This window comes from Arachis ipaensis, chromosome B7 (assembly GCF_059453495.1).
Source record: "Arachis ipaensis isolate K30076 ecotype BB chromosome B7, ASM5945349v1, whole genome shotgun sequence".
Lineage (NCBI taxonomy): Eukaryota > Viridiplantae > Streptophyta > Magnoliopsida > Fabales > Fabaceae > Arachis > Arachis ipaensis.
In genome coordinates this window covers 13,861,161-13,885,427 of record NC_142442.1, presented here as the reverse complement: position 1 = coordinate 13,885,427, position 24,267 = coordinate 13,861,161, and the positions used below count along the sequence as shown (strand labels likewise).

At 33.6% G+C, this 24,267-nt stretch overlaps 1 protein-coding gene across 6 annotated transcripts; it reads left to right on the top strand.

Annotated features, from left to right (window-relative positions):
• The first annotated feature begins 4,212 nt into the window (after positions 1 to 4,212).
• Positions 4,213 to 18,027, top strand: LOC107609018 (uncharacterized). 6 transcript variants are annotated; one of them, XM_088493917.1, is made up of 13 exons: positions 4,213 to 5,097; positions 8,108 to 8,219; positions 8,370 to 8,483; positions 9,424 to 13,170; positions 13,275 to 13,331; positions 13,427 to 13,532; positions 13,912 to 13,996; positions 14,518 to 14,610; positions 14,712 to 14,765; positions 15,265 to 15,645; positions 15,819 to 15,912; positions 16,238 to 16,649; positions 16,791 to 18,027. In XM_088493917.1, exons 4-8 carry the CDS (start codon positions 13,119 to 13,121, stop codon positions 14,572 to 14,574), a joined length of 357 nt encoding a protein of 118 aa, XP_088350043.1. In that variant the 5' UTR covers positions 4,213 to 5,097; positions 8,108 to 8,219; positions 8,370 to 8,483; positions 9,424 to 13,118; the 3' UTR covers positions 14,575 to 14,610; positions 14,712 to 14,765; positions 15,265 to 15,645; positions 15,819 to 15,912; positions 16,238 to 16,649; positions 16,791 to 18,027. The 6 variants fall into 6 exon arrangements, with proteins under 6 accessions (XP_088350043.1, XP_088350039.1, XP_088350042.1 ...); XM_088493913.1 differs by having other exon boundaries at positions 14,499 to 14,610; XM_088493916.1 differs by lacking the exon at positions 14,712 to 14,765.
• Positions 18,028 to 24,267: the final 6,240 nt, after the last annotated feature.

The window sequence follows — 24,267 nt, the reverse complement described above, 5'->3', positions numbered from 1 at the left end:
AGTACTTTGATAATGATTGTCGATTTTGGTTGATTATTAGCTTGGTAACTAATGTTGGTGATGGAACATGATGTTATATGGTGAACTAGTGATAATCGGCAATGTATTAAGGAATGAACTTATATATGTGATGAAGGATGATGATCTTGTTGTTTAGTTGAGTAATTTGTATATGGGATTGTGCATATGATAGTATAATTGATTAATCTAGGAGGTGGAGGTTTTTGGCATTCTAAAGTGGTATGTTGGGGTGTGGGTATTGAGTTTGTTGTGGTAAAAATGGAGGTTTGAGGTTTTGAATAAAAACTTGATTTTTAACGAACTTCGGCAGTCCATAACTCGAGCCTCAAATTTTGGACAAAAATAAAGTTTGTTTCAAATCAAAGAGGATTTTACAAGCTTTAAAACGATATAAATTCTGCGGAAAACCGAATCTTGTAGAAGAAGTTATGGACGCAGGAAATCTGGTATAAAAACTGAAAATTTTTAAAATACAGCAGAACCAGAATTTTTGGTGTGTGCCTACGCACACTGATGTGTGCACGCACCCAGCAATAGCAACAACTTCACTTGTGCATACGCACGCCTTTGTGCGCACGCACACCTGGTGTTTTACAGAAAATGTGCGTACTCATGCCATGGTGCGCACGCACGCACCGGGGGATGCTTTCTACTGGTGGCGCTCGCATAGGTGAGGCGCACGCACACTAAGTAGTTCCTGGTTGGTGTGCGCACGCACACTTGTGTGCGTCCGCACAGACTCTGTTTTTCCAGCACTTGTATTTTTATGATTCGGATATGATTTCAATTCTCTAAATCTCTATTTTTATTCTTTTAACCCTAGATCTTATTAGTAAGTTTAGTGATAAGTTGGAGTTAGGAAATTAAGGTAACTTGGAGGTGAAGTAAAGTTGAAAAGGTGATGATTTAGGTATGAGAAGATAGGTGGCATAAATGCATATGTATATATATCTTTTAAATTATGAAACTGGCTAATGAAAGAGCACTCTTTCTCGAAAGAGCGATCCCAGGAGAAGGTGGAAGGTGAGGATCCCCTTCTTTGTTCCTCCTGGTATTGTAAAATCACCCCCAGCGAGATGGTGGGAGGTTAGGATCCCCTCCTTTGTTCCTCCTGGGCATATGAGAACATATCTCCTGGGTAGATGCAAGGGTTGTGGTTCCGCCTCACTTGCTCCAGGTTGGTTAGTATAGAGGCTCCCCGGGTAGACGCAAGGGTTGTGGTTTCGCCTCACTTGCTTTGGGTTATGATAAACTATGTAAAAAGATGCAAACATATGAGATGTTTATGAATGAATATGAATGATGATCTGAGATACGAGTTTTCCTGGGTAAAGAACCGTGGCTTGCCACCACGTGTTCCAGGTTGAAACTCGATACTATGTTGACCCTACGTCGTAAGGGTGACTGAGCACGTATAAATTCTTGGGAATAGTAGCCCCCATTGAGCAAAGTTTTATATATGAAAGTATGAGTTATGAATGATATGAGAAAAAAGCTATGCATAGACTCATGGGGAGGAGCGACGGGGGACAGTCCAAGGGTTTCGGACTTGTCGGGTTGTCTTGATAACCGACAGATGAACCTCATCAGGCATAGGACAGGCATGCATCATGTGCATCTTGTTTGAATTGTTTGATTGTGCATTAACTGGGAATGCCTAACTGCTTATAACATGCTATTTGATATACTTGCTATATGTACTATTTGTATTCTCCCTGTGTTTGCTTTTGTTTGCTTGTTTGTCTCTGTAATATCATCAGAGATGGAGGAACGGAGGAAAGACGGAGAGATTTAGGAACCTAGTTCAGTTTTAGTTAGATTTTAAGGAATCAGTTTACTTTAGAAAGCCTTAGAAAATCACCATACTTTATAGCTTCTGTTTTAGTTCTTTAGGTTTATAATCTGAGTGTCGGCGTTCTAGGATTGCCTCTGGCATTCCCAGGACCTTATATCTTATGTGTGTGACACCTTTACCATACTGAGAACCTCCGGTTCTCATTCCATGCTATGTTGTTGTTTTTCAGATGCAGGTCGAGAGGCACTTCGGTAGGCGTCTGAAGTTTCTACGGCGAAGTGGTTTACCTTGGGATTCCTTTTTGTTATTTTGATATATGTATATATCTATACGTGTATAGTTTCTCCTCTTATGTATAAAAATGCTTTATTTATGTACCTCTTAGAGGTTTTATGGAGAACCAGGATTATGTATGTGCATTTTGGGACTTGGGGATATGTATATATATATATATATATATATATATATATATTCTCTGGCCAACCTTAACTTCGCAGACTGAGTTAGGGGCTTGTAACCTTGTATTCTTGACTCTCTGTTCCTATTTTATGTTTAGTCATGCCTTTAAATCTTAATTTCTTCCCACGCAAGTAATCATGTTTCCTGAGCGTTGCGCTTTTATGTTTTGCGATTTTTGCTTTACCTTTTATTCAGGGCTCCTCGTATATTAAATCCTTTTAATTATTATACTATATATATTTTATTGTAGAGGTCGTAGCGCCTCACCACCTCTGTTTTACATCCTAGGTGTAAAGCTGTGTGGCAGGGTGTTACAAATTCAATGGAACAGTACAACAGTAGGGGCCTCTTCTATTCTGATATTTGGTTCAGGTTTTTTTTCCCTAAACTTCTTGATTTTCTATTTTTTTATCATTTTTATTTCTATTAGACAGTTTTATGGCTATTCATATTGGGGGTGAAACAGATCTTAGGTTTGTTACAGTGAGTTAGATTATTTTTTCACGGTGAGTTGGATTATTTTCTCTCATAATTTATACGTGATTTGCTCGTCATAAGGTCTACTGCAATATTATTGCACCCAGTAGTCATGACAAGAGTTGGTATTCATCCATAGTTTATATGTTTATATGTTTATATGTTTAGTCAAATTTTCTAATAAATAGTTTTAGAGAAGTGCGTTAAAATTGTTGTAGATGATCCTCTCTAGAATATTTTAAATCTAGTAACATGTAGTTCTAAACTAGTTTACATTTTTTATTATTGTGGGACAGAATTGTAGAATAAATAAATAAACAAAATATTAAGATTAAATACTGAAAGAACAAACATGAAAATTTGCAGACCTTCATGTGCATTATGAAATTCAACTGGAACACTTAACTGTGTTGGTTGCAGTGATTCTTACAAGCTTGTGCCTGGGGTGATGGAAGGTGTGCCTTCTTCAGGGGATTAAAATAGAGAGTTTGGGTAACAATGCAAGTTTTTGAAAATCAAATAATTAGTTATTTGTGATTTATTTTATTTGTTGATAATTTTACTTGAAGAAAATTATTTTACTAAAAATAATTAAATAGAGTTTCATGATAATTGAAGTTTAAATTAATTAAAATTTTATTATAGTTGAATATTGCACATAATTTTGATAATTTTTTAAAAAAAGAAAGAATTGTATAATTTAATTTAAAATAAATTCTATTATAATAAATTATGATTTAATTTGAGTTCTTTAATTTTAGAAAATAATCTATCGAGCATGATTAAATTGATTTTATGAATACTTTGGGTTTAAGTTAAATCATATTCTTGTTTAATTTTTATAATTGATTATTTTATATGATTTGAAATTAATGTCCCGCTGATAGAAAAATAAATAAAAAGTTATATCATTTAATTTGAATAATTAATATTGAGTTTAAACTATATTTTATAAAAATGTGATTAGTATGTTTATTTTATATTTTAAATTAAAAATAATTAATTTAATTTAATAATATGTTGATAAATAATATTTTTAAATATTTTTAATAGAGTACATTTGATTTTAAAATTATTCTACCATTTAATTTTATCAAAATATCTATTCATATATTAATATATATTCATATTTCTTTATAAAATCCCTCGTTTTTAACCCTAATTTTCAAATTGGATCAGAAATCCTAATTTTCCAAAGGAAAAGTCTACGTTACCAACAACATATCTGCCAACTTCTGCCAACTTTTATTTATAATTGTGTTTCATGGAAATGTGTTCGTGGATATGTCTAATAATTAATATATTTTAAATACATATATAAAGAGACACATCTAGAAAATATATCTATAAAGACATTTCTATTAAACATAGCTATAAAAAAGACATTTTTATTAGACACATCCATAAACACACTTCCATAAAACACAATTATAAATAAGAGTTGGTAGAAGTTGGCAGATATGCTGTTGGTAACGTAGCGGAACCGTTTTCCAAATTAATTGAGAAACCCTAACCCTGAATCCCTTAACCCATCCACCGAAACCCCTTCCCCAAACCCAGCAGCCTAGACGCACACTGAAGAAACGGAAAAGAGAGAGAGAGAGAGAGACCGAGAGAGGAAGCCCGTGAAGTCGCCGCTGAGCCACCGCCGCTGTGTCCTACCTGCGCCGCCGTTCACGCTTGTCGCCGTCCAGCCGTTGGTGCGAGCTCGTTGCCGTCGAGGAGAAGCTGCCGTCGCGTTCTGATCGTCGTCGCGCTCTGCTGCCACGAGGTCGCCGTCGTCGTTGCTTCGAAGGGAGCCGTAGTCATCGCCGTCATAGTCGCCGTCGAGCATGAAGGGTGGAGGAGAGAGAGCTCGCGTCCGAGGCTGAAGAGGAGATGCTGTCTGCGCTGCTGCCAGGGCCCGTCGCCATCACCGTCGCACACATGAGAGGGGGAAAACGAGCAGAACGCGAGGAAGAGGAGGAGTTCTCGTCACTGTTGTGTGCCCAGTCATCACTGCTGCTTCCAATCCCGCCGTTGATGCTGTTGCGACTATCACCATTGAAGCTCGCCAAATCTGCTCCTACTTCTGGATTCTGGAATCTGAGAAAACGCCACTGCCGCTGCTGTTTGTTGGGTTCAAGATCGCTGCTGCTGTTCTTGCTCTGTTCTGCCTCTGCTTCTAGTTTTGTAGTTGCTGGAGCCTTTGCCGCCGGGAACCAATGTTGGAGCTGCTCTTGATGATTCTGATGCTGCTACGTAGGTTCCGAGCTGCTGTGTTGTTGCAAGAGGAAGGGAACTCATAGGAAAAATGTCACCGAGGCTGCTGTTTGGTTTGATTGCGTTGTTAATACGACACTGAGGTAGGGGATTTATTTTTAAAGTTAAACGTTTTTAATTTAGAATGCCTACAAAGTTATTTGGATAAGTGCAAATGGTTAACAATGGTTAAGAATTTCTTAATTGACATGAATGACTTGAAATGCATTTGAAATTAGTTAGTTGTTGTGATTATTCTGAGCTGTGACTGAAATTAGATGCTATTGTGAATAATGATTAATTTAGTGTAATTTATTAAAGTGAAATATGCTGAGTTAATTATTGAAAAGCTGTCATATGGATAATTGATGAATTGAGTTTGGATTGGTGCTGTGAATGCAATTGGTTGTTATGAGAGATTAGTTGGTGGAATTAAGCTTGGATTGAGGTTGTGGAAATGTGATTGGTGTGGTATTAAAATTGATTTTGATTTGAGGCTGTGACGTGAATAATGATTTAATTGTTTGAAAGTGACTAATTACTCGAATTCTTGGTTATGCTGATTTCTTGATTTAGTTGTGGAATTGAAATTTAATTGATGATGGTGGATATGGTTGCAAGCTTGTTTGAGAAATTATTGGTTACTGGATATGTTAATGTAACTGGATAATATTGTGTTGAGTGTTGAGTTGATTTAAGCTTGTGCTCGGTTTGGAATTATTGTGATAATGGTTTAATTGTGTCTGCTTTCTGATTATCTTAGAGTTGCTGGAAAATTCAGATTTTTAGTTGATTATGTCAAGTTGGTTGTTATTGTTGACTTAAGGTTAACTAGAGTTGATTTTGAGGACGGTTAAAGGATTAGAGGTTGATTACTGAAGTATTTTCTTGAAATATGATCTTTAGAATGAAATGGTAACTTTGCTAATAACTAAATAACTTTAAAAATAACTAGAAATATAAAAAGTTGAAGTTTGGGATATTAGTTATGAATTCTTGAAGCTGGACTGATTTACTTTTTAAGAATGATTTATGGAAACTCTGATTTTAATTAATGTTAGGATGTTGGTTGTTAAACTGATTTATGATGAGATGATTATTGAGATTCTGTTGGTGTGATAACTGCTGATAAAAGGGCTGGTGAGTTGTTGAGAAAGAGGAAACCCGTAAGGGTGGCTAAGTCCGAATTTTTGGGGAAGGGCTGTCGAAATTTTATAAAAATCTGAGGTTTTATTTGAAAAGTCATTTTAGAAGATTTGAACTTGGAAAATTATATTATTTGAGTTTTATTTAGATGAGAAAAGAATTATACTATTTTGAATTTGAATTACCAAGGAAAGGTTTATGTTTCAAGTTTGAATTATTTAAGAAAGGAATTATGTTTTGAATTCAATTTAACATGAAAAGAGTTATGTTTTGGGCCTGAAATAAAGGATTACTTTTCAGGAGTTTGGTGAATTTTATAATATTTGAATCCGAATGATAAAGAGAAATGGTTTGAGCTAAGATGTTGTAAAAGTGAAAGATGTAAAGTTTGTATAGTATGATTAAATTTGTATACTATAATTGAGCAGAGAAAGAAAGAGGTACTGCATAAGAATGTGAAAGTGATGATGAATAATGAGAATGATTATGTGATGATCTACCGCGTGAAGGCAGTCAGATAAATAGATGGTGGTGCGACCACCAAGAGTGCTTCCTTGGGATACTTAGCTATAATGCTATTTTGTAAGTCAGAGGACTCTTACAGAGGTATCGAGAAAACACATAACTAGCATATGCTCTTGTAAGTCAAAGGACTCACAGTGAGTGTGTGTGTGTGCTCCTGTAAGTCAAAGGACTCTTACAGCGAGCGTGTTGGGCAGATATAAGTTAACTAGCTCCGCCATGCAAGTCAAAGGACTCCGGGTAACGTCGGGAGCGGGTATGTAACCGACAAATGAGCTCATTACCTGCACTAGGACTAGTCATGCATCATCATTGTTTGCGCATTTGCATTTGATTGGGTTTGCTCGTTGTATTTCCCTGTGATTGTGCTATTTGTCTTGCTGTGACTTGTTTGTATGCTGAGCTGAATCCCTTGTTTGTACTATTAGTTTGTGAATGTATTAAACTGATTAAGAATTGACGTTTTGATTGAGAATTAATTGTGACTGAGAGATGGTTAATGTGATTAGTTTTATATTTAGAATTTGGTTTGAGTTTAGAGATTTTGAAAGACGTAATTAATTAGCTAAAGTAAAACTAAGAGCATTTTTAAAAAGTTTTGATGAAGATATAGTTTCCTTGGGTATGTTAATTATTTGCATTCTATTTCATTACTTTTACGACATTCCCATTCCCTACTGAGAACGTGTGGTTTGTTCTCACCCCAAAATCTTCCACCCCTTTCAGTGACACAGGTTCGAAGACTCGGTTTGAAGCTGCAGGCGATTATAAAACTTATTTATGAGTTAAGTTTATAAGTTGCGTTGTTTTCATAGAGTTCCCTCGCCCTTGTTACTTTAGTTTTTATTTTATACAGAGGGATATGAGTTGTACCTGAGTTTCATTTGAATTCTTTTGTATAATATTTATTATTATTAATAACTATGTGATTATTACTGCTTGTTGATCTTTGACATGATTTTAATAAACAAAAACAAAATTTTCTGGCTTTTTATTAAAAACTGAAATGCAATATCGAACTAAAGGCTCAATATTAAATAGTTAATAAAGAAAACAGGTTAGTAACGCCTTACTTTTGGTACGATCATGACGTACTGGAAGTTGGGTCGTTACAGTTTGTATCCAAGCTTATGGTAAGTAACTGAACATTGGATTGACTTTGCACATGCTCGTGTTAGCTTGATTAACTTTTACCATTTGGAAAGCTATAGCATTTGAAACTGTTAAAAATTGTTTAGTTGGTGAAGAATTTCTTGAAGTAACATCACAAGCACAAAAGATGTAAGTCAATTGCATTCTTGTAGTTGTATCTTAGCAAATTATCACAAAAATCGCAAAGAAATAAGATTTTTTCCAACAAATGTACTTTGATAAGATATTAATAAATTGAAAGCTTTCAACCTATTTTTATATATCTAATGTGCTGAATGTAAATTTCTTCTTAAGATTCCACTGATGGGAGCAGAATTTTGGGACTCGGAGTTTGGAGTTCATGGAAATGGCAATCCATTGGGAAGCTTGATCTGTATATTACAGCTGCTGGGATAAATCCTAAAGGGTATATGTGCAACATTTTCCATTTATTATTTCTTTCACTCTGTTCAAATATTGATAAAATTAATAGCTCTAAGATGTTTGTGTTAAAATATCCAAGTTTTGGTTTAAAAGTTATGATGAATAATACTTAAAAAGCATTTTTTGATCGAAGTTCGTGCCCTGGGATGATTCCGTCGCTGTGAATGACATTGTAGCTGGTCTGAAAGGATTCAGAGATGATGATGTGAAGCCATTTTCTTCTGGTTTGAATGCAGCTGAGACTCAGGTTTGTTTGTAGATAGAAATAATTTGATTCTTTTTCTTGTTAATGTAGGAATATATACAAGTAACTTAGCAAGGTAGTGAACTTAAATCTAACGCCATTGACATGAATACATGATTTTATTGCATTGATCTTGATTAGAACGAAAGTAGAGGATTTTCTTCTCTCTATTCGTTGTATGTCTGATTGCGAATCAAAATAATTTAACTAACAAAGTAAGCAATAAGTTCTTTTTCTAGCTAGGTTTATATTCCCTGGCTCCCTTCATTCTTTGTCTCAATACTAATTAGAACTAGATATTTAGCATTAGAAGAGGGATATAGAGCTAGCGTTAATTTTTTTTTTATTGACTCTACATTATTATTGAGGAACCTTCAACATGGGATAGTAGTAGTTAATTACTTTTGGTAGTAGTTATTGTGTATACTTAATTCAATAAAGCACCTCTTCTTATATTATGTTAATTTGTTTGACAAATTAAAATTAAATCTTTCAATCAATCAGTATCTTTTGTTTTTAAAAAAGGTAAGTTAATTTCAAGATTTGAAAAGATTACAAATAAGATAAATTAAATAAAATACTGAGAAGAAAAAAAAAGATAATCAAATCTCAGGTTTAAAATTGATTTCATCGAGATAATCAATTCTTAAGAAGAAATTTACATTCAGCACATTAGATATATTAAAATAGGTTGAAAGCTTTCAATTTATTAATATCTTATCAAAGTACATTTGTTGGAAAAAATCTTATTTCTTTGTGATTTTTGTGATAATTTGCTAAGATACAACTACAAGAATGCAATTGACTTAATCTTTTGTGCTTGTGATGTTACTTCAAGAAATTCTTCACCAACTAAACACTTTTTAACAGTTTCAAATGCTATAGCTTTCCAAATGGTAAAAGTTAATCAAACTAACACGTGCAAAGTCGATCCAATGTTCAGTTACTCCATTATAATCCCTTGAAGACGGCACACCTTCCATCACCCCAGGCACAGGATTGTAAGAATTGCTGCAACCAACACAACTAAGTGTTCTAGTTGAATTTCATAATGCACATGAAGGTCTGCAAATTCTCATGTTTGTTCTTTCTGTATTTAATCTTGGTATTTTGTTTATTTATTTATTCTGCAATTCTGTCCCACAATATTGAAAAATGTAAACTGGTTTTGGAACTACATGTTACTAGATTTAAAATATTTTAGAGAGAGTCATCTACAACAATTCTAACGCACTTCCCTGTAACTATTTATTAGAAAATTTGACTAAACATATAAACTATGGATGAATACCAACTCTTGTCAAGACTACTGAATACAACAATATTGCAGTAGACCTTATGATGAGCGAATCACATAAATTATGAGAGAAAATAATCCAACTTCACCGTGAAAAAATAATCCAACTCACCGTAACAAACCTAAGATCTGTTTCACCCCAATATGAATAGTTATAAAATTGTCTAACAGAAATAAAAATCATAACAAAAATAGAAAATCAAGAAGTTTAAGGGAAAAAAATCTAAACCAAATATCAGAATAGAAGACCTTTATGGAGGCTAATATTGCTGTACTGTTCCATTGAATTCACTCTCAAAGTAATATACATTTAATCTTCTTCGAGGCCAATACTCTCTAATTAGTAATTTCTATAGTTTTATAATCAACACCCTTCCACAGTGTTAACTAGTTACTATAAAATGCTTTGTAAATAGGCTTGTCGCTTCATATTTAAAATGTAAAACAAATAAACTTTATAATTAAAAGAAAACATAAAAACATGTAATTGATTCTTCCACCTGTAATAAAGATAATTTTATCAACCATTCTAGCCAAAAAGAAGAAAAAACTAACAAAGTTCATTTGGGATCTATCTGACATAGTTCCCGCAATTAGCAAATTAGGCTAAAAATGATTAAAGAAAAACAGAATTAAACAATAAATCAAAGCTTGACAATTGCCATGCATAATTTCTCGTCAACTCGGAATGACCAAACTTGAACAACATCATCCTTTTCTAGATTGTTAGCCTTTGCAACTTTGACCCAATTTGACCTCAGAATGTAGGATATGCTTACTTTCTCTGACTCTGGGCCCTTGTGCATGAACCACTTAATCAAAGTCAACTCGGTGGTTTCTAGCGAGGGTTGGATCAATTTCACTTTTATTCCCTTTTTCTCCTCCAGAATTTCTAGTTCCGTGGGAAGCAAGAAATCTTTGTCCTTGACCTGCTGTGACGGTATTGAAAGCCGGTTTTGTCGCGGATTCAAATTCGAGTGATAGAGAGTTTTTTCGATAAGTAGAGTGATCCTGCTGCCACCCATATCACTGAAGTTCTTGAAATTTTGTGGCAATTCAGAGGGTTCTTGGTTGACTGGTTTCTTTGATTCTTTTTTGGACCGAGAATCCACTGTCTTCTTGGAATTCTTGTTTGAAATCTGTTCTTGATCGGCACTCAAGCCTGAATTCACGGCACTGGGGCTGTTTCTTTCTTGGTTGACTGGTTTCTTTGTTTCTTTCTTGGACAGAGAATCCATTGAGCTAACGGTATTCTTGGAATCCTCCTTTGAAACCTGTTCTTGGTCAGCAGTGGGGTTGAATTCGCAGTACTGCTTGAAGTCTCTAAATTAAGCCTCTCTAAGAAGTTCCCAGGGAGGTTAAACAGAATATTAACAACTTCAAGTTCATCACCGTTGAAATCAAACTGTTTATTTTGAATAAACAGTCTGTTTTTGTTCTCTTGATATTCATAATCCTCTTCTCCTCCTCGTTAGCCCCATCTCTCATGCCGTGACTTGTACCCTCAGATTCAAGGCAGTAACCAAAGGCGTTTGCTGCCTTCCTCTTGCTTGAGAACGGCAACTCAACGGTAGAATCATCAGAATCAACAGTAACCAAAGGCGTTAGATCTTTTAGCTTGTTCTTGGCGCTGCATGAAGAACGTGGTCTGCATGGGAACCATTGGCAGCTTAGTTTGGCTCTGCATGGGAAGCATGCAGACCACGTTCTTCATGCAGCGGAAAGAATACCGTTAGCTCAATGGATTCTTAGTCCAAGAAAGAAACAAAGAAACCAGTCAACCAAGAAAGAAACAGCCCCAGTGCCGTGAATTCAGGCCTGAGTGCCGATCAAGAACAAGTTTCAAACAAGAATTCCAAGAAGACAGTGGATTCTCAGTCCAAGAAAGAATCAAAGAAACCAGTCAACCAAGAACCCTCTGAATTTCCACAAAACTTCAAGAACTTGATTAGTGATATGGGTGGCAGCAGGATCACTCTGCTTATCGAAAAAACACTCTATCACTCGGATTTGAATCCGCAACAAAACCGGCTTTCGATACTGTCATAGCAGGTCAAGGACAAAGATTTCTTGCTTCCCACGTAACTAGAAATTCTGGAGGAGAAAAAGGGAATAAAAGTGAAATTGATCCAACCCTCGCTAGAAATCACCGAGTTGACTTTGATTAAGTGGTTCATGCACAAGGGCCCAGAGTCAGAGAAAGTAAGCATATCCTATATTCTAAGGTCAAATTGGGTCAAAGTTGCAAAGACTAACAATCTAGAAAAGGATGATGTTGTTCAAGTTTGGTCATTCCGAGTTGACAAGAAATTATGCATGGCAATTGTTAAGCTTTGATTTGTTGTTTAATTCTGTTTTTCTTTAATCATTTTTAGTCTAATTTGCTAATTGTGGGAACTATGTCAGATAGATCCCAAATGAACTTTATTAGTTTTTTCTTCTTTTTGGCTGGAATGGTTGATAAAATTATCTTTATTACAGTTGGAAGAATCAATTACATGTTTTTATGTTTTCTTTTAATTCTAAAGTTTATTTGTTTTACATTCTAAATATGAAGCGAAGCCTATTTGTTTTACAATTACTAATCAGAGAGTATTGGCCTCGAGGAAGATTAAATGTATATTATTGAGAGTGAATTTAATGGAACAGTACAGCAGTATTGGCCGAATTTGGATCCTCTAAAGTTTGAATTTCACTTTAGAGAGTAAAGTGTGATTTTCTACCCTTAAATAGTTTCTCTTTCATATTTATTCTTGGTCTCACCTATAAAATCAATGGTAAGAGAGCACACTTTACTCTTTAGAGTGGAATTCAAACTTTAGAGGATTCAAATTCGTATTGGCCTCCATAAAGGTCTTCTATTCTGATATTTGGTTTAGGTTTTTTTTTTTCCTAAACTTCTTGATTTTCTAATTTTTTTTAATCATTTTTATTTCTGTTAGACAGTTTTGTGGCTATTCATATTGGGGGTGAAATAGATCTTAGGTTTGTTACGGTGAGTTGGATTATTTTTTCACGGTGAAGTTGGATTATTTTCTCTCATAATTTATATGTGATTCGCTCGTCATAAGGTCTTTGTTGTACTTGGTAGTCCTGACAAGAGTTGGTATTCCTTCATAGTTTATATGTTTAGTCAAATTTTCTAATAAATAGTTTCAGGGAAGTGCGTTAGAATTGTTGTAGATGACCCTCTCTAAAATATTTTAAATCTAGTAACAGGTAGTTCCAAAACCAGTTTACATTTTTCAATATTGTGGGACAGAATTGCAGAATAAATAAATAAACAAAATACTAAGATTAAATACAGAAAGAACAAACATGAGAATTTGCAGACCTTCATCATGTGCATTATGAAATTCAACTGGAACAAACGAACACTTGCATCCTCAAGAGGTTATTTGAACATGAACTTTAAAAACTTCTTGACATTTTTTGTTGCATTGTCAATGGGAGTATCCTCTTATTTATTTATTTCCCTTTATTTTTTAATGATGCAGAGTTGTGGTTAAGCTTTTGGTGTGAGGTTCAGTACAACTCACTCTATTCAATTCAAGGTTTTTCCCCTTACAATCTTTTCCTTCTTTGGATATGAAATTAAAATTCTGTTGGGTATTGAATGAAAACACACATAAGTTGCAATATGGTATAGAATTTCTCAGGTTGGTGGCTCCGAGGAAGCATTTGTTGCTGCTAAACCCTTGGTCTTTTCAATGGGAAAAGGTGCAATATGTTGTGGTGGAGTGGGAAATGGTTCTGTAAGTTACATAGATATATATTTGTCATTATCTAAGTGGCTCCACTATAATTTCACGTACTTATCTATTGTCTTAAATCTGTTATTAGGCAGCAAAAATTTGCAATAATTTGGTTTTAGCTGTGAGCATGCTGCCTTGTTCTAGGCCAGTCTCTAGGTGTAGCTTCCAGCACCTTGTCGAAAATATTTAACTGCTCCAGCGCTCGCTGTTGGAGTAGGTATGCCAAAGGCACAAGTCCAGAAGGATGTAATGTTAGAAACATGATGTGTCAGCCACATAACTAGTTTCCAGAGCGTTAATTTCCATTACAGAGTGTCCATTGATGATTACTGAAACATTTTAGGCGAATTACTGAAACACTTAATTGTGTTGGTTGCAGTGATTCTTACAACCCTGTGCCTGGGGTGATGGAAGGTGTGCCTTCTTCAAGGGATTATAATGGAGGGTTTGCATCCAAGCTTATGGTAAGTAACTGAACATTGGATAGACTCTGCACATGCTCGTGTTAGTTTGATTAACTTTTACCATTTGGAAAGCTATAGCATTTGAAACTGTTAAAAAGTGTTTAGTTGGTGAAGAATTTCTTTAATACAGCATTTGCTATTTCCTATTAATGTTGTTTACTCTTACCATGTTTATATCTTGCTTCGTTTTCTCCCCTTTGTTTTGGTCCACTGTGCAATTCCTTTTTTCTTTCTCTTTTTTCAAAAGAAATTTTAGATTCTATTCACACAGAACATGTTGTTTCTACATTGAATCTCAAGTCAATGAAACACTCACTAACACCACAAGCACAAAAGATGTAAGTCAATTGCATTCTTGAAGTTGTATCTTAGCAAATTTTCAAAAAAATCAAAGAAATAAGATTTTTGCCAACAAATGTACTTCGATAAGGAATTAATAAATTGAAAGCTTTCAACCTATTTTTATACATCTAATGTGCTGAATGTAAAATTTCTTCTTAAGATTCCACTAATTGGAGCAGAATTTTGGGACTTGGAGATTGGAGTTCATGGAAATGGCAATCCATTGGGAAGCTTGATCTGTATATTGCAGCTGCTGGGATAAATCCTAAAGGGTATATGTGCAACATTTTCCATTTATTATTTCTTTCAAACTGTTCAAATTTTGATAAATATATTGAGGTGTCTGATTTGTTTGATAAACTGAATTTGGCAGATTACAAAAATTTAGGCTAGAGTGGTTATCCTTGTTTGATACTGTTTTCAGCAGGTTAATTTCTTTTCTTTTCTTTGCTTTATGTGAACTTTGGTTGTTGCTTCGGTACCAAGGTTGTGTTGCCATGTAATGTACTCTCTTGCTGCTAATCTTCATTCCTTGAGTAATTGAAATCTTCTACAGAATGCAGGAATTGTTCATAAAAACTAACAATGAAAGAGGGCCATTTAACATGCCCCTTCTTTTTTTTCTTTTATATATATATATATGTATTTTAATTGGGCGTTCACGTTGACTCTGATTTTTGCCATCTCATGCATCTTGGTAAACCCTGTGAACTTAGGTGAAAAGAAAATGATTAATTCCATAATTCAACGAACAATAGTTAACTGGGGAACAAATTCAAGGGTTTGAATGTAATTTAAACTCAATAAAATCTGATATTAGAGTTTTTTGAACAACAATAGGTGAATTAGAAGTTAATTATCATGTGATGACAAACATTGGATTGAAGTTAATTATCATTGTGTATTATCTGTGTATTGTGTTTCAGCAAAAAGAAAGTTTTGATGAAAGCAACACTACGCCAATTAGAATGCAGCAAGGAGTCTCCGAATGATGAGGATCGGATACAGCAAGCCTTCTATAAAGAGGCAGAATGGTACCAACTGAAGCAATGTTCAAATTTGGAAACTATATAGTTGAAGGTTCAGAAGCAGCATCAAAATTTGAAAGAGAGGGAAGAATACCATCATTGGCCCTTCAACTACTAATTGCTGAGTTTACTACTTATTTCAACAGAATTGTGGAGAGTATTGGCTTATTCTAACACTATCAGAAGACTAAATTCTGATCAATTTTTGTGCAGCACTTTTACAACAGTTTATCACAGGCGCCCAATGCCATTTGGTGCAATCTTCAGGTGTTATCCAGGGTAAGGCTCTTCTGTTCCCTCTCATAATCAATATCTTTTTTCCCCAGATGTTTCACGGTCATTTTTGTTTATTCAAATTTGGTCAAATTTCATGCTGTAGGCAATATGTTAAATTGTTTGGTTAACCACATTGATCTGCTGTTTGATTCCTGTGGTGTTTTGATCACACTCAGAATGTGGAAAGTGTTCAGTGATGACAAGGCTAGGCCAGACAGATATTTGCTTGCCAAGGAATTCATCAACCGTCCTTATTATGCAGATCTTGAGGTTAGCCATATTAGACAATTTCTCTGATGTAGTATTAACAGCCTGGTTTAAGAAGAAAAATAAAAGAAAAATTAAAGCAAGACCTTCCAGAAACTATTCAGAACTGAAAAATATTGATGATTTGCAGATATATCCTTTTAGCTTGTTCCCATTTGCTTCCTATCTCAATTTTCATTTAAGAGACAAGGGAGTATTTTTGTTTTTGTTAATAATGTGTTATTTTTTTCTCATCTTATTGAAAGGACAACTTTAGTCTTAGTCTCTTAGATACTTACTTCTATAAAGTATGTATCTAGATTAAGCTGTACATGAATTGGCTCTGCAGTGCATCGACAGCCATAGTCGAGAAGATGATCATAAAATTGACCTCTCAGACCAGTCCAAGGATTTTGTGTTTTCCAAATCAACACACCTGTATACTTGCGCCACATGCGAGAAGTCCATCCCTCAAGAAGAGCTCTGTATTGTATGTAGTTTCCAAGTTGAGCCAGAAAAGATCAGTTAGAAAAAAATGGATGAAGTTTCAGATCACTTTTCAGAGCAGCATTTATATCTTTTGGTGGAATCTGTTCATTTCCACCAACCCAAAGTGCAAGACTAGCATGATTTCTTAAAAGTTTGATTGTGTCTCTTGCACAAAACAAGAAAACATCATGGTCACTTAAACATGTATTCGCATCTTAAATATAAAACCTCAGATCATCTCATCTACAATTTAGAGGCGTGTATCCATGAAGGTAATTGTATTTTGTTAAATCCAAAAGCTGCACTCTAGAGGAGTCAAATCCAACATTTCTTAGTGTCAAATCCAAAAGCAGCAACTCTGTGATTAAGCCTGGCCAACTACTAATTGCTGAGTTTACTATTTATTTCAACAGAATTGTGGAGAGTATTGGCAAAGGAGTCGCGATCCTGATGGCCGGAGATCATGTGCTTCCAGTATTCACCGGTGAATGTGGCGAATAACCACTTTGTTGGCACGTCTGATTTCAAGAGCTAACACAAGCTAATTCCTCACTCTCACTAATCACAAGTTCACTTAATCACAAGTCCACAGTGACCTCATATATATATATATATATATATATATATATATATATATATATATATATATATATATATATACTAACACTTAGCCTTTTTCACATAAACTGAAATTCATAATGTAAATTTCTCACCTAGCTTAAGACAGAAAATTAAATTTTAAGTGTAATACATGAGAAAAGAGATGATGCTCTGTGCTTCTACAATACTTCCTTATTTGCTGAAATTTTGCTCCCCCTCTTATAAATTTGAATTCAAGCTGAAATCTTATATATATATATACACAGAGGACACATTTTTTGACAACTTCCTCTTCTAGAATCTTTCTCATATGCTCGGAGAATAATTAACTTCTTTGGTGGATCAAATGTAATAAAATGCTTACTACTGCGAAAATGAATAATCCAAACTGGAGCTTCATGATACATATTTTGTTAAAACATAAATACTCACTCACAGTTCCATCATATATACTTCCAACCAAATCCAGTTTTTCAACATACCAATTACAGTAACCTGAACCCACTTCATCTTCTCTACCATGACATTCATTTTTCATACATTATATTATCATCATGATAGTTTATTCATACTGAATTTCATCTACCCATTTTTTAATTGTAACTAACAAGTCATGCTGGTTGTTTATGGAACCTTCTTGAAAGAACTGAAATTTGGACCAGGTGATGGGAAGCTTCATTATTATCTTTACAACTATCGGATAAGGAATGGGTTGAAGCCATCAGAACTTGGCCTTGTGCTTCTGTAGCTTAAAGTTTTCAGAAAATTTATTGCAATTTATGGATTTTGAATTGCAATGGTTTTGCTGATAGACTTTGTATCGTGGTTGCACATGATGCTAGACTTCAAATTTTATACTTATGTCTTTGTGAGCGGCAGGGACCTATTTGCTTCAGTTCATGCCTCTCATCTCCATCTATATTTGTTTTCCTGCCTTTGCTCAACTGATTTATTTTCTTTTTTACTTTCCAATTGTCATGACAGGTTTATTGTCTTAGTTGGCTATGAATATTTCAATAACAGATTAAATATGCTTTAGGTGTATGCAAATATTTCTTGTGTTTTACATCAAGTCTCATTAGTTTTGATAATTATCTTCTAAATTCAACAGACATTTTAGAGTGAAAAAACAATGAAACTCAAAAGCTTGGAATTGGAAGTTCAAGGCAGCTCGAAAAGCTGTTACTGAAACAATTTGGAATATCTTCACATAAGTATCCTGCAGCACATATATTACAGCCCTGTTAAGAAGAATTAAGAAAATGAAAATACAAACGAACATAAATATAAGTATTTTCATGTATTTATGACAGAAAACTAAATAAGAGGATGAAGCTTTCTTTATGTATTCATAAAGTTCTGTTTCAGTTTGCACTCAAAAGATTTCTCACAAACACAAAGGATAAGTATATAGTACTATGCTGTAACACAGAAAATTGAATAGAAACGCTATAATGCAACTAACCTATAGCAGCCATAACAGAATTACCTAACTCGGCCTAATCATTCCTTATTACTAAAATGCAAAAGTACCTGCTACCACAATATTTGCCATATGCACTTCATATTTTTAACATAGTAATTGTTGTTACCATAGACTGCATCAATGTAGCAATTGAAGCCATGTCAACCAATTTTTCCAACCAGTTTCCGCAATTACTTTTATATCCGCCAATTTTTCAGTAATCCACAAAATGCAGTCATTACAAGCCATATATACTCAATTATTATTATTATTTTAATATTATTATTATTTTTTAGCTGTATTTTTTTAAGAGACATGATTCTCCTCCTAAAACCAACGGTCAATTAAAAAGGGAAAAATATGAGTTACTCAAAACGACCATGTGTTGTTCAAAAACTCTAATTTCAGTGGCAATTGATGTCTCTGCTATCATCAACCGTGGAGTATATATGATTTTGATCCTTTGTGCATAAATCTTTCACCTATCGACAAACACAATTGTTTAGCTTCACCTATTGTTGTTCAAAAAACTCTAATATCAGATTTTATTGAGTTTAAATTACATTCAAACCCTTGAATTTGTTCCCCAGTTAACTATTGTTAGTTGAATGATGGAATTAATCATTTTCTTTTCACCTAAGTTCACAGGGTTTACCAAGATGCATGAGATGGCAAAAATCAGAGTCAGCATGAACGCCCAGTTAAAATACATATATATATATAAAAGGAAAAAAAGAAGGGGCATGGTAAATGGCCCTCTCTCATTGTTAGTTTTTATGAACAATTCCTGCATTCCGAATCTTCAAGAGGATTAATTTAAAACAAACCATTTACATGATGGAAAAAATTAGCCACTTTTTTTTTTTCTTTCATAAAATCACCAAAATCATATTTTGTTCTTGTCTACCACATATTGTAATCAATATTTTCCATTCTTCAAAAAAAAAAGAAAAGTAACAGGAACAAAAACAGGTTTCCACAATTGCAATAATAACAAACTATAAGAGCAATGATAATAGAAGATGCAGTTCACTTAATTGGCCAAAAAAACGAATCAAATTCTGTTTTCTTTTCCATTGTTCTACAAAGATACACTATCTCTATGAAATCAATTTTAAATCTGAGATTTGATTATCTTTTTTTTTTTATCTTCTCACTATTTCATTTAATTTATCTTATTTATAATCTTTTGAAATCTTGAAATTAACTTATCTTTTCTTAAATCAGAAGATACTGATTGATTGAAAGATTTAATTTTAATCTGTCAAACAAATTAACATACTATAACAAGAGGTGCTTGATTGAATGAAGTATACACATTAACGTTACTTTCCAAACTTGTGCCAAACTCACGTTCTCTTCAATCTTCATTGCTAAAGAAAAGAATGGAAACGCATAAAGCCAAACTACGCTGCCAATGGTTACAATGCAAACCACGATCTTCATCCAACAAGAGGAATTCTGATGATTCTACAGTTGAGGTGCCCTTCTCAAGCAAGAGGAAGGCAAGAACGGCAGCAAACGCCTTTGGTTACTGTCTTGAAGGGGCTAACGAGGAGGAGGACAAGAGGATGATTATCAAGGAAACAAAAACAGACTGTTCTATTCAAAATAAACAGTTTGATTTCAACGATAATGAACTTGAAGTTGTTAATATTCTGTTTAACCTCCCCGGGAACTTCTTAGAGAGAGTTAATTTAGAGACTTCAAGTAGTGCTGCAAATTCAAGCCCCAGTGCCGACCAAGAACAGGTTTCAAAGGAGTCTTCCAAGAAACCAGTCAACCAAGAAAGAAACAGCCCCAGTGCCGATCAAGAACGGGTTTCGAACAAGAATTCCAAGAAGACCGTTAGCTCAATGGATTCTTGGTCCAAGAGAGAATCAAAGAAACCAGTCAACCAAAACCAAGAACCCTCTGAACTGCCACAAAATTTCAAGAACTTGATAAGTGATATGGGTGGCAGCAGGATCACTCTGCTCATTCAAAAAACTCTATATCTTTCTGATTTGAATCCGCAACAAAACCGGCTTTCGATACCGTCACAGCAGGTCAAGGACAAAGATTTCTTGCTTCCCACGGAACTAGAAATTCTGGAGGAGAAAAAGGGAATAAAGGTGAAATTGATCCAACCCTCGCTGGAAATCACTGAGTTGACTTTGATTAAGTGGTTCATGCACAAGGGACCAGAGTCAGAGAAAGTTAGCATATCCTATATTCTGAGATCAAATTGGGTCAAAGTTGCAGAGGCTAACAATTTAGAAAAGGATGATGTTGTTCAAGTTTGGTCATTCCGAGTTGACGAGAAATTATGCATGGCAATTGTCAAGCTTTGGTTTATTGTTTAATTCTGTTTTTCTTTTATCATTTTTAGCCTAATTTGCTAATTGCGGGAACTATGTGAGATAGATCCCAAATGAACTTTGTTAGTTTTTTCTTCTTTTTGTCTGGAATTGTTGATAAAATTATCTTAATTACAGTTGGAAGAATCAATGACATGTTTTTATGTTTCTTTTTTTAATTCTAAAGTTTATTTGTTTTACATTTTCAATGTACTATTATATATACACTCAGTACATTGGCATTACAAAATCAGTCATCATCGACAAGCCTATTTACAATGCAATTTATAGTAACTAGTCAGCACTGTGGAAGGGTGTTGATTATCAAACTATAGAAATTACTAATTAGAGTGTATTGGCCTCGAGTAAGGTTAAATGTATATTACTGAGAATGAATTCAATGGAAAAGTACCATCGAAAGAAACAAATAGTGCAGTAAATGAAGTTACAAGCGTAGCAGAGAAGAAATAAATGGAAGCTGGCAAGAAGAAAGCATAAAGTAAGAGAATTGATAGAAAACTAACTTCTGAGGCAGCACAAAGTGTAAACTATTGCTCCTCAAATATCTACAGAATAATGAGTTATTTGTGGTGGTTGCATAGCTTTTGCTAGCAACTTTTCTAAAACCAGTCAAATATATTGAGTGTTAAAATTAAATAATTTCTTTTTGAGTACTTGTGTTGTTGGAAGTTATTGGCCGCATTAACTAATTATCATGTTTTTTTATGTGAAGTTAGTTTAATTGTTGTAATATCTGTTCAGTTTGCTGATTTCTTCTCGTTCATTTTGAAGCTATTTCTTTTTTCCAACTACTGCTGTTAACTAATTGATATTGCTTTATTGATTTGTTTTCTCCTCCATAGTGTTGTTTGATATGCATCACTGTCCTCCATCACTGTTAACTAATTGCTATTGCTTTATTTGTTTGATTCTGGGGGATGGGGGGTTCTTAATCCGTTTTCATTTATATCAGTTTCATTTTGTGAAAAACTAAAGTAGACAACTAACTGAGACTTGGGCTAGATGCTTTACTGTGAATTCTTATCCAGTTATGTATTACATGTTTACACACAATAGACAATAGTATAAAGAGAAACTATTTTGATATCAGGATTTATTTGTGTTCATCAGGAATATAGGCACCTTACTGACATATCATTGGGTCAGCTCCAAATCCAAGTCAATTTGCAATTCTGGTCCGAGGAATACCCTGGTCTCAAGAAAGCACATATTGTGACAGTGAAAAAGCTTTTTTCATATTATTATGAATCAACATATTTGTCTCATCAAATGGTGTACAACTGTACAACTCTGGTGTAGTTCAGAAATTGAAGGTCTTGCATGGTTTTTACTTTTGTAGGCTATTTAGCATTATATATTTTCAAGTAAATGTCCGTTTAGGTCCCTAAACATTTGTTTTAAAGATGAAGTATATTTTCACCATTCGAAAATCCCTTAACTAGTTTCTAATTGATAATTGGTCTAAATAGTTCTTATTACTAGTCTTATTACAGAAACTGCTTAAATCAATAATAGGAATCGCTTAGACCAATTATTTAAAAAGTTAGAAATTAATTAAAAATTTTCGAATTGTAAAAAAACACTGTCTTTTGAACAAATGGTAAATTGAGAGGATATTTATTCTGTTTCCTCTTAGGGTTAACCACCAAAAAGGCCCCCGAATTATTTAAACACCGACAAAAATACACTCAAATTTTACTATCGACAAAAATGTCTTCAAATAATTTAAAAACATAATAACAATACTTAACAGTAAATATATATTTTCAAAAAATACCTTAGAGATTGAATTTTGATACAATTTTTTGCAAGTATGATTATAAAAATAAGATATTATTATATATAAAAATTGGTGATTTTTCGTTAAGTATATATATTTTTTGTTAATAAATAATACTTTAAAAAATCACAAAAAAATATATACTTAGAAAAAATTACCAAATTTTAAGAATAATAATATCTCATTTTTTTAATTATACTTGTAAAAAATCACATCAAAATTCAATCTCTAAGGCATTTTTTGAAAATATATATTTATTGTTGGGTATTGTTGTTGTGTTTTTAAATTATTTAAAGGCATTTTTATCGATAATAAAATTCGAGTATATTTTTGTCAGCATTTGAATAATTCGAGAGCATTTTTGGTGATTAACTCTTCTCTTTAATTTGTCCACTTAATAATATTTTATACTATTTAAAGAATTTCATTTTTGTTGTTAGTTGGTAGATGATAAGCATAGAATTCATTATATATAATGTGACTTGCAATTTTAAATTTTTGAATTTCTTCTGTTCTTTTATCTATTTAAAAAGAGTGCCCTAATATTTTCTTTTTGGGTGGACTAATATATAGAGATGATGTATTGGCTATTTGATTATTTCTATGCTTTTATACTTAAGTTGAGAAGCTTGTTGAGAAATCAAAGTTTTGAACTCAAGATTTATTTTGTATTTGAGTACTAATGTGTAAAATAATTATAAAAAAAATATATATGTCACTAATTACTGTTTAATTTGTCTTGTAATAAAAATTGCATACTAAAAAGGACTAAAATTTTATATTGTGCAGTGATAAAGATAAAGTCAGAAAAATAATTTTTTTTTTAATTTGATAAGGCTATCGCCACGCTTTAAAAACGTGGCCGTATCTCTCTATCGCCACATTTTGAAAGCACGGCTGTATCTCTCACATACGGCCACGCTTTTTAAGCGTGGCAATCTGCAAAAGTGTGGCAAAAAATAAAACATGGCGATAGGTCACCAAAAGCATAGCGATAGAACAATTGCCACGCTAGCAGATGTGACCCTTTAAAAAATGCATCAGTAGTTTAAAAAGTATGGCGAAAAATTATCGCCACACTTTTTTCATCTTTTTGCCATGCTTTAAAAGCATGACAATAGAACTGTTTTCTTGTAGTGGCAATGCATCAACCGTGTCAGTTTTATTTGTTGTTTGAGAAGTAGCAAAAAATGTAGCATAATGTCCATGTAGTTAATGATGACAAATATATTTGACAAGTATATATTTTATGTAGCTTTGCTGAATATATATATATATATCCCAGCTAGCATAGTTATCAAATCCAGATCGGATCGGTTGGTTCAATTAAAAAATCGGTGAATCGAATTTTAAATTGGTTCGAGTTAACATTTTAATCGGATAAATAAACGAACTGATTAAATTCAATAAATTTGGTTAAATCCAATTTAAACCGAGACTCAAACTGGACCGGTTGACCCGCTGATGTCAGCATCACTCAATTTCAAAAATTGAGAATATATATTAGGCGCTGCTGGGGTTCGAACTTGAATGCAAAAGAGCCTACAACCACTGGTACAAATTTTCTCTTTGTATTATATAATAACTTTTAATAAATATATTACTAACTATTGACATATCCTAATTAATAACTTGTGTATTAATTCTTTTAGTCATGTAAATTTAAGATATTTTTTATCTTTTTA